The sequence below is a fragment of the Hydra vulgaris genome, chromosome 10 (assembly GCF_038396675.1).
Source record: "Hydra vulgaris chromosome 10, alternate assembly HydraT2T_AEP".
In the NCBI taxonomy this organism is placed as follows: Eukaryota; Metazoa; Cnidaria; class Hydrozoa; order Anthoathecata; family Hydridae; genus Hydra; species Hydra vulgaris.
Genome location: NC_088929.1, coordinates 4,017,675 through 4,029,772, shown reverse-complemented (window position 1 = coordinate 4,029,772; position 12,098 = coordinate 4,017,675). Strand labels below are relative to the sequence as shown.

Sequence of the window (12,098 nt, the reverse complement as noted above, 5' to 3'; positions counted from 1 at the left end):
AATAAGCGTAAAGTATTTTTTACAAATTTATAATTATATAAATTTACAAATACTCGATATATAAAACATGTTAATACATAATTACAACAGATTGCAAAAAAAAAAATACATATATATATATATATACATATATATATAGGGGAGAGTGGGGAGCATTGGGCACTTTTTCACATAAATGCTAATAAAACTGTTATTTTTTATTATAATCAAAATTTTATTTCAAATATATCTAGCACACATATTTGGCTGTAATTATTGCTAAGAAGAGTTTTAGTATTAAAATTACTTGCAAAGTTACATAAGATTTTCTAACACATGTCCAAAGTGCCCAAACCTCCCTGTGGTTGGGAGGTTTGGGCACCCCTGTGGGGAGGTTTGGGCACTGTATTTAATATGCACAATATTGTTTTAATATACTACTATGCTTAACTATTATATAGCATTGCTATAAAAAATTGTAATCCAACTTGTAATACAAACATTTTTTCTTATCATAAACTTTACAAAAAATTAAACAATGTCACTTGGAATCAATACTGCACGATATAGGACTTAATAAGACTTATCTTAAATTTGGTATAACCCAAAGAGGCTTGTCAAATTTATATTTTAGACTGCCACGTTTTATCCATGTTGTTGGTGTAGGCAATTTTGTCTTTACATCCTCCAGGGGGACGCTGGCTACGTCCTCGATGTCAGGAAACATAAACGTATTTCTTATCTTACTCGCTCTCATGAATTTGACAGTTGCCATGGAGTGATTAACCTCTTCGACTATTCCAACATAATGATAAACAGTTTTTTTGGTGTCAAATTTAACTAACACAAAGTCATTGATTTGGAATTTTCTATCCATAACAATCACATCGTCTACATCAAAATCTTCTTCCGATGAATCAATTTCAACAAGGTCTACATCAGAAACGGAAGCATTTTTTATTTCATCATCACTGCTAATCTTCGTGCTTTTCTCGTTTCTAGAGCATTTTCGATTTTTGTTGAGCTCTTTGATCTTATCTTTTCTTTTTCTTTCTTTTTCTTCCATTTCTATAATTCTTTTCTCGGGTGTGTCTGTCAATATTCTAGTTTTTCCTTTCTTCCGTTTCATGCCATCCAATTTTCTGGGGCCGGCTTTTCGGAAATGGTCTTACTAAATCAGGTGTTACATTGACAGTGCCCCTAGTCTGGTTTTTAGATAAAGATTCCAGTTGAGATGGCCCAGTGGCTTCCACATTTGAACTTGTACGAGTCCTCCAGACTCAGATTTTCTTCTGTTGAAGGCTGTTCCAGGATAGGTTGTTCTAAAATCGATTTTTCTGTAGCAACATTATTCTCTTCCGGCAAGCAGCAATCAGTTATAGAAGAACAAACAAAATCTTCATCAGAGAAAATGTTTGAATTGAATGGCCAAATGCCAGGTTTTTAAATCCTGTTTGAATATTTTGCAACTTGAATGCAAGTGGGATGGCTTTTGCTGCTAATTTTGGGATTTCATAAATTGTTACGGTTTTGCCAGGATTGCTTACCATCCAATCTGTTACAAAAGTGTTATAATAAGTTTTGAGTGGTCCATAGACATTCAGGTCTAGGGGTTGCAGTTTATGGCTGCAGTGCGGTGGGAAAGTCATTAAAACAATGCCTGATTCTTTACAAAAATCAAGAACTGGTACTGAAATATGGCTCTCGTGATTGTCCAGCAGCAATAGAACTGGTGAGGAAGGCGTTGGTTTTGCGTGTTTTGCAAAATGGTGTATATATTTTAAAAAACATGGTGCTGTCATCCACCCTGAAGGATGTGCTGCTCCATCTGAACCAACAGGTGCATCATTTAGCATATATGTTTTGAAATTAACCCGTGGGAATATGAAAAAGGGTGGTATTGAGTTACCCAATGCATTAATACCGCAGCAAACCGTTACAAGTGTCTCTCTTTCAGCTGACGTTACTTGCCCAACTTGCTTAGTGCCTCTGAGAGCAATCACTTTCTGGGTTCTTTGTACTGTTGATAATCCAGTTTCGTCTATATTGTAAATAGACTCAGGGCCGAAGCAATGCCGTTCATATACAGTTTTAAGATTTTCAAAAAAATCTCTGACATTTTTCTTATTGAAACTTGTGGCACGTGAGAGACTGGTAGCTTCTGGTGTCCTTATCGAAAGATGAGGTTGTCTTTTAAAAAATCCCCTTAGCCAATCATTGGATGCAAGTTTCTTCTCTGTCCAGTTGTCTGGTATTTTTTTATTAATATCAGTGGCGTATTCGTAAACCAATTCACGTGCCTTCAGTTTTGACATTCCATGGTTTAGTTTAAATAATGTTACAAGATATTCTGAAATTTTTTCTTCTTCATCTTTCATGAATATTTGGGATGATATAAATTTAGAAGAAATATCTTTCACAGCGCCACCCTGTTTTATGTATCTTTGAAGGTTAGACCTGGGTATATCATATTTAATCGCAGTAGTTTTAATTTTTCCTCCTTTAGAAACCTCTTCCAATGCGCGCAAAATAACATCTCTAGGTATTTCACGTCGTTTATTTCTTTTTTTAAATGAAAACGGCATTGTCCTGAAAAGAAATGATTAAATATTCAATTCAATATGCATAGCAAAAAACTACAAACGTATGACACCAAAACAAACTATAAAAAAGGGGGAGCATTGGGCATGCCCAAACCTCCCTCCTACCTGCGTGCCCAATGCTCCCTATAACCTCACTTTTCAAATAGATTTGAATAAGTTTATTTTTATCAAATATTAAATCCTAATTGCCAGGTAAATATAATGTTTATTAAATGCAAAAGAAAAAGTTAACACAGATACTTACACTTTCTTGCAGATTTCTTTGTTATCTTTCTTCAAATCCCAAACAAAATATTTGCTTTTGTACACAACAAACCATTAAGCGCATGTAACTTGACAACCAAGTGAAATGACAGAGACACTTTTGATGAGCGGTGTTGCCAGTTATAAAACTATAGTGCTATGGTAGAAAACAAAAAATATCTAGAATAGATTATGAGAAATGAGGGGGTGCCCAAACCTCCCGACTGCCCAATGCTCCCCTCCCTCCCCTATATATATATATATATATATATATATATATATATATATATATATATATATATATATATATATATATATATATATATATATATACAGTAAGAAATATTATAAGATTTTTTTTTCACTTAAAGATGCAAAAATATGTTTGTGTCTGTAAATTCAAGTATATACTGTTTATCTATATTTTTAAAACAATTTATTGAAGTTATACATTTCATATTTTCATTAAAAACTATGTTCCACAGACGAGCAGTGTAACTTTTAATTTTATTACAAAAAATTAGTTTTTTATTGATTTTTTTTTTAGTTTTTGCATAAACCATAATTTCTTGCACTGTTTTAATTGATTACATCTGTGTTTTAAAAAAGATTTTTTGCTTTTGCATACTGGTTAACTGCAGCTAATAAAACTTCATAGCTTGTTCTATTACAATAGTGATTGGAAAACCAGATATTCATCCATTCACGAGTAATAAAAATGCATGCTGGTTGCTGTTGCTGTCGATATTCTGGTAATAAAATAAATGCCAGTAATGCTATAATTTTTCTTGAATTCCATCTTGCATTACTAATATATGGAAGAACCTTAAAATTAATTTTGGTAAAATTTTTTTTCCACATAATATCTGATATGATTCCCCAGCTCAAACATAAAACTCATGTCATATTGCCACACCACTGCTGGTATACTGATGACTGACATTGATTGTTAGAAATGTTTAACCAAGTCATCATAATTTTGCATCAGTTTGTCAAGAAAAAAATAATTTATATTTGGTGACCATGTTTTGACTCCAAAAATTTTATACATAACATGCTTCAATAACAAATCTAACATATGGTGCTGGCAACCAATATAGTGTGGAACTTCCGAATTCCTGGTTAATAAACTGTTTTTTTAAATATGCTACAACACCACCTTTTGCTCAGGTATTTGTGCTTGTTGTGTCACAAATTATCACTTTTATTAGTTCCCGTATATCAAATTCATTCAATAAATGAATTGATGCTGACACAATTATTTTGGCTTTGCCATTCTCTAATAGCAAAGCTGCCAACTTTTTTTCGTGATCATTGTTTTTTAAAATTGCAACTTGCATTTCTTTCTGTTTAACCTTCTTGCCAACAAAATGTAGTGCCCATAAATGTGCAATGAATTTACGTCTGTAAAAAATAAAACTTACAGCGTTTGATTTAAGAACATTAACATCTAATATTTCAAACATTTGTTTTTGTAACTAGCAGCAGTTGAGAGGTGTTACATAGTACTACTTAATTACATAGTACTACTTAATTACAAGTCAAGTTTTGACACAATTTGTTGGGTTAAACTTTTTTTTGTATTTGTCTTTCAAACATTTACAAAATAAATTACAAGATAACTTTACAAAATGAGATTTTTTAGTCTTTTGTTTTGTTATTTTTTTATGTTTACAATTAGGTAAACAACTAAAACATATTACTACTACACCTTTTCAAGATGTAATTGAGAACTTGAAAGTTGTAATCAAGAAAAGTAAGATGTAATTGAGAAATACAACATGTAATTTAGAAGTCGCAATATGTAATTAAGAAACGCAACATGTAATTAAGAAATTTTAAAATTTAATTGAGAAACCCAACATGTAAATAAGAAATCGCAATATGTAATTTGAAAAACAAAAGTTGTCATTAAGAAATCGTAATATGTAAATGAGAATACATTATTTGTAATTGCAAATTCACAATGTAAGCTTAAAGGTCATTATAAAAGATCTTCTTGGAAATGCATTTTAATAAGTTAATAATATCAAATTGAGCATTTGTATGCACCAGCAATACAGTAATACAGTAATGGAATTGAAAGATCGTTGTGTTATTTGTCAATTTACTATAAATAGAAAGTCTGTTATTAAATTGAATCCGTGCAAGCATTTATTTCACCAAGTTTGTTTATAACCACTTCTGAAACAATCAGAACCACCTTGTCCAATTTGTTGACATGAAATACATACAACTGAACAAGTTGAAAGAATGTGAAAGAATTATATTTTATCTTCATCGAATTATAGAAGAAGAGTAATTAAATGTGTTGAGCGAAACGACGATTGAGTGACTCTGGCGCAAATTTTAGGTGTCAAATATAAGACAGCATACAATTGGGTCCGCAGCGGAAATTTAAACTTTATTGGAAGAGGTGGTTTAAACCAAAAAATTAACCGATGATCAAATCGAAGAAACACTAACACGGATTGAAAGTGACTGTCAGTTGACATTGGTGGCCATTAAAACATGGATATTAAGACAATTTAATATTAGCGTCAGCACAACCACAACTGCCTATTACCTCGAAGGCAGACTATTTAAAAAAGTGCACAAGGAGCCTACTACAATGAATAGTTAGGAACATTAACGAACACATCACGAATGGTCATCAGATAGTTTGCTTGGATAAAACAAATGTTAATCTTTTTTGTAGAAAAACGAAAGGACATGCCAAACAGGGGAAAAGAGCAATAATGAAAATACCTTCTTCAAAAGGTGAAAACATACATTTGATTGCAGCTATATCAACAAAAAATGTCGTCATAATGGAAACTCGCAGAGGATCATTTAAAGCAGATTCTTGTAACGAGTGGATGAAGGCTTTGTTTAACCAGATATTATATCCGGGAATCGTTTAGAGAATTTGGTCGTCGTAACAGACAATGCTCCATGTCACGATTAGGACCTTACATCCCAATGTTAAACAGTATTAAACAGTGTACAGCCCATACGTGTTAAACAGTGTTAAACAGTGTACAGCCCAATGTTAAACAGTGAAAGCTATTTGGTCCAAAATAAAAATAAACGTTAAAAATGTTATTCACATTCCACCTGTATTCGTCACTAGGATTATGAAACAACGAATGCAGTATTTAGTGTTACTGCGGCAAAAAAATACAATAATGGGAGGTGATTGTACACGCGCTGTACATTCGCACGCATTACGCAACGATTTTAAATATGGAAAACGTCCAAGTTAGCGCTTAACTGAATATTGCAATGATTTTTAATAACGTTGTTTAAATTTAAATTTTAAATTTTTATGTAAATAAATTATTTGTGTTTTATTTATTATTCATCTGAAATCTCAATTAAATTTTTAACAAACAAAAATAAAAGAAAGTTTTAAGTGACATCCAATAGAATTTTTCAGCTACCGCCTTAACCTCAAATGTCTTTTTCATGACTTTTTATATTTTATTGATATTATATTATTATTTCCAGCCTTAAATTACAAAGTATATTTGGACTACAAAATTCAAAATACAAAGAACTTTGTATTCTTTATACTTTTCTCAATTACAACTTTTGTCTTCTCAATTACATCTTACGGTTTCTTATTTACAACTTTCATGTTCCAAATTAAATCTCACGTTTCTCAATTAAAACTTTAATCTTCTAAATTACATCTTACGTTTCTTAATTACATCTTTCATGTTCTAAATTACATCTTGAAAATGTGTAGTGTTAGCATTATTTTATAAATGCTAATTATGAGTATTTGATCAATAATTATGCAAATTATGATTATTTACGTTCTATAATGATGCTATTTAATTGCTATGTTTAGCTTAGCTTATTATATTAACATTTAAAATTTTTTTTTTGTTGTCCATTCTATGGATATATTTGATAAAACAATTTGTTTTTTAAATTGATAATTTTACCAGAAATGTTTTTACTTGATTTTATATTGTGTTCTAATTTTGTAAAACTCCAAAAAACTATCAATGACACTTGTGAGAAAATTTATTTAGTCACCCCCATCGAAGAGATAAAATTGATAAAATTTTGGAGATAATAAAATATAGTACGACAATAAGTTTTTTTTCTTTTCTAAATGGAATTCTATAAAGGAGAAGTATAATGCTATATCAGAAAAAAAATGTTATACCGAAAAGTTATTTAGCGAAAATGCCCTAAAACCACCCTGTTTTACGGTAGTCTTGGAAAAACTTGTGTTGTTTTTTTGCAAAAAATATTCTCGCACGCCAGAAAAAGATATTGAATTATATTTTTCACAATAAGCTTGAGCAGCAAAATAGATGTCTTTAAGAAGCTGAAGAAAAACATAAAATTTATTCCTACAAACTGAAGCCAAAGTTCAACTCACACAGATCCGAAATCTTTTCAAAATAACCATTGAAAATTGAAATCTATTTTCACACAATAATTTAGCAATTATCTTTTGTTAACAGGGAGTTACATTTCAAAACTGACATCTACTGACATGTGCAATTCTAGGAATAAAGAAAGGGGCGGTGCGAATCTTTAAAAAAGATGGGGCTGGGGCAATACCTTAAAAAGTAACAACTACTTTCTAAAAAACATATAAAAAAGGTCCTTAAAACTAAAAATTATCCGACGGAATTCAAATACCCGACTAGCCGACCAAGTTCCTCAAAAAGCCGATTATAGAATTGTCTTCTCGGAGTGAAGGAGGGAGGAAGGGGGGAGGAACAGTAGAAGAAGGTTGGAAAGGGGGGGAGGGATAGCAACAGCAACTTTCTTGGTACTCTAGAGCTACTCGCAAAGCACAATAAAAATCGGTTCTAACAAAAAGGTAAACAAACTAATGCCCATTATTTAGGTTTGAATTCTCAAGATGAAATCATATTGCTCATCATTTTATATATTGAGCAACATATCAATGCTTGAGCAGCCGTGGCGCAGTGGTAGTGCACTTGCCTCTGGAACGTAAAATCGGTGGTTCAAACCCCACCTCTGGGCAAATTTTGCGACATCGGTTAGAAACGAGGCGTGAACTTCCGATTAAATGCTCATTCGCGGTGCACTGTGATAAGCCTGTAAGGACTTCTTGGAGCTCCTAAATAAAATTAAAAAACAAACAAATGCTTAATAATTATAAATTTTCAAAAATATCAAAACACCATGTGAAATTTATTGTGCATATGTAATAATAAAGATAATTATGTTATTAAATGTGCACAGATAATTAGTCCTCATAAGCTCTGAAACTTAATAAAGAAAAAAATGAATAAGTCTGTCCTGCTGCCAAAGAAGGTGCTGCTGCGGAGGCTAAAAAAAAAGCCCGTACCTAGAAAAAACTTTAAAACTTTATTTTAACAATTGAAAGTCTTTTTTGCTCTAATTATTTTTTTTTCTATAAATATAACGGGTGGTTACTAAAAATCCGGACCAACTTTAACTGAATTTTAAATGCCACAAGCTAAATCTTTTTTTTTCATGCTTATATCCATTTCAAAGCTTATTTAATTCTCTATAAGTTAATTTACTTGGTTTTAGATAATTAGTAATAATTAAGAAAATAATGATGGCCAAGCAAGAAGAGGTAAGAAAACGGATTTACGAGTTCTATTTGGATAATAAATTGCAAGGTAAAAGGTTCACAGTAGCTCACTTCAATGATGAAAAAATTCCAAGAAGCACTATCTATGATATAATCAAACTTGTTGAGAATGATTCTGGGCACAAAAGAGTGCAAGGAAGTGGTCGTGTGGTCGAAATCATGACCCCTAAGGGTATCAAGCGCCTGAAGACCATATTTGATTACAGTCACCGAGTTTCGATGAGGCAAGCTGGTCAAAAATATGGATGCAGTCATTCACATATCATTAAAACTCTTGCCAGGTACACTGACATCAAAAATTATACAAAACAGGGTATACCTCATTGACAAATAAACCAGAATGAGCGAATCAAAACCGGCATTAATCGTCTTTATCGTGATTTTAAAGGAAAATTGGTCATCCTTGACGACGAGTCCTACTTTACGCTGTCACACTCAACAATTAATGGAAACAGCACCTACTACTCTAGCAACAAAGACAAGACTCCACCAAGTGTTAAATATTGCAAAAAAGCAAGTTCGAACCCAAGGTGCTTGTCTGGCTGGCCGTTTCTGACAAAGGTATTTCAAAGCCATTTTTTGTCCCCAGCGGCCTTGCAGTTAATAAAGCCATTTATGAAATTAATTGTATAAAGAGAAGATTAGTGCCGTTCATCAACGCTCATACAAAACGCAACTACAAACCTGAATAAAGCTTTGCCTGAAAAATATTGACCTTAACCTTGTATTTTCACTTTTTGGGTCAACTCGTGTTAGAGTTGGCCGAATCCGAAGAAACAGACTGGTTAAAGACAAACTTAATTAAAATAAATAACTAAAAACTCTTTTTAATGATAGTTTTATTTAATCTCTTCTATAAAAACTATGGGAGTAACTGCCCATGAAAGTTTGTCCGGATTTTTAGTAACCACCCGTTATACGATCAGATTAAAAAAGTATAAAATGCATTGTGTTATGGGGCGGATTTGAACTCTCGAAAACAACACCGCTGTCAGTATACTAAACCACTGAGCTATCGAAATTATGCATGTAATAGAAAAACAAACCATTTTATAAACCTCTAACAAGCTCTACATATGCGGAAAAGGTGTGTTAACTTTTACGTATGCGGAAAAGAAGTGTTAATTTTTTTCCTCCTATAGTTTTTTGATTTTTAATTAACCGTTGCATAGTGAAAATGTATTTTTCTATTCACACTTTTATTCACAGCTGTGAATAAAAGTAAAAAAATAAATTCTCAAAAATTATACTATTATAACTAATATAACTATATACTTAAACATTCATTTATAAAATGTATATACTTTTGTATAATCATTAGTGACCGACCGAAATAGAAAAAAGCTGAAACCGAAATAAACCGAAATTTCGGGTACACTAGTTCGGTGCCGAAACCGAAACCAACATTTCGGCTAGTCAAGATTAATTTCATTAGAAAAATTTATTAAAAAATGCAATTTTACATTTGTTGTATTTTTTATCCGTGTATTAGTTAGAATCGATTACAGGTGTTTCACAAATTGAGATTTAATACATAAGTTAGCAATATAAGTTAATAGCGAAAGTTAACAACTGGCAGATTTTCACCGCAAAACAAGATTTTGTCGAGGTATTTTATAAAAATTCTCAAAGTATTTTGTAAAAACTCTTAAAAATAATTATTTTTCTAAATTAGATAAAAATTTAAAATGTCACAAATTTTTCGGTTTTCGTTATGTTTTTCAACCAAAATTTTGCTTTTTACCGAATTTATAAAAAGTACCGAAACCAAAATTTCGGTATCATTTCCATTTTTCAGTTAAGGCAACTGGTTCCCTATATTGTAAAAATTTGATTCCTTCATCAGAACAAGTTGTTTCTTTTAAAAAAAACAGTAAAATCAACAAAAATTGATTAATAATTGATTAATTACTGCATATAGATTTACGCTAATTGTACTGATTCCTGTAATCACCACATAAAGTCGATTCAAAAAATACATAGCAACTTTAACTTCACTGCTTACATCTAAGAAATCTTTAAGTATGCTCATATTACCATGGTGCTCATATTACCCTTATCTACCCTATCAAAGTATTATTTTTGAGGTTTATGGTAGTTACTTATTTTTTTGATTTTTTTTATTGATTAGGAAAACTTTATAGTTTTAATCAAGAAAAGTTTGGACTATTTCGTTACATCTTTGTGATATCATGCTTGCAGCAACTTTAGTTCCAAAAAAATATTTGGTTCCATTACAAATTTTAATGGAACTTTAAGTGTTTTTTGGCCGTTATCAGTTCTTACTGAATCTTGCAATTAATTTATCACTACCTCTCAGACTAGCTACAGCTCTGAATCTTTCAGCGTTTGTATAGTCCTGGTGAGCTTCTATGTCAAAATTTTTTCCAGGGGCGAAGACCCGGGGAAGGGTCGTATTGAACGTAAACGTTTTTTGCTACAAAATCTTGCAACTAATTTCTTACTGCTCTCCGAAACAGATAGAGCTTTAAAACTTTCAGCAGTTTTATAGTCCCAATAACGTTGGGATGTTGAAAATTAAAACATTTTCCAGGGCCAACGATACAAGGGGCAACAAATACCCATTTCCACCTTCCTACGCTGACTTTTATATATATATATATATATATATATATATAATATATATATATATATATATATATATATATATATATATATATATATATATATATATATATATATATATATATATATATATATATATATATATATATATATATAAATGAAAAAATTTTAGAAAATATCATCGAAAATGTCTTTAAAAATTTTTTAATTTACTTGTTGTTATTGAGGTAATAAAAACAAAAGCGCATATAACAGAGCACTTCAAAAATAAAAAATTTGAAACTATCTAAACATAAAATTATTTTATTTGACAACAAGTGAGAGCTATTTTTAAGTATTTTATTATACAACTAAGTTTTAGCATTCATCACTTAAATTAGGTCTTTTTTTGTTGTAAACTACATTTAGTTGAGGATTTCAACAAAGGCATTGTTTCCCGATTACGAAATTGCATTCGCATTTTAACGTTGTTCAAGTTATCTTTATTATTTAACTCTTATTTATTATATGACATTCTGAAAAGTATATTTTATAAAAGTCTTGATTTTTTTTATAAAAGTTTAAAACTAAAACTTATCAATATCATAAAAAAAATTAGTATTTTAATTACCTAGTTAATTATAAGTATTTGATTCTTAAAACGTAATTGAATATATTTATTATGTCGCGTTTCGTAAGTTCTTTTCCGATAAGAACTGTTTCGCAAGTTGTGGCGCGAAAAAGTTTCGTTTCGAAAGAAACTTGGTTTTTTATCATTATTTTAAAAAATAAAACCTTAAAATGTTCATATGTTGCAATACTGAAAATAAAATTTTATAATAAACATTTTGGTATATAAAATTTTTATTTTTCACAATTATATCCGTTTGACCAACAAAATTATTTTATAGACTTCGAAACGTCGTTTAGCGAAAGAGCTCGTTTCGCAAGTGCGACTTCCGTAAGCGCTACTTTCGTATGTAGCGAAATAGTTTTATTTCGTAATTCAACTTGCTACATTTCGCAAAGGCAACATTTCGTAAGTAGCATTTGCGAAATGAACATCGACGGTTTTTTTTGTTTCGTAAAATTCGGTACTAAAAAAAAAAAAG

General features: G+C 30.8%; 1 protein-coding gene across 1 annotated transcript; it reads right to left on the bottom strand.

The window, feature by feature from the left end:
- Positions 1 to 1,355: 1,355 nt before the first annotated feature.
- LOC136086067 (uncharacterized) lies at positions 1,356 to 4,165 on the bottom strand. Its single transcript, XM_065808335.1, has 3 exons — positions 4,028 to 4,165; positions 3,454 to 3,650; positions 1,356 to 2,568 (listed from the first exon to the last, which is right to left on the bottom strand). Exons 1-3 carry the CDS (start codon positions 4,163 to 4,165, stop codon positions 1,356 to 1,358), a joined length of 1,548 nt encoding a protein of 515 aa, XP_065664407.1.
- Positions 4,166 to 12,098: the final 7,933 nt, after the last annotated feature.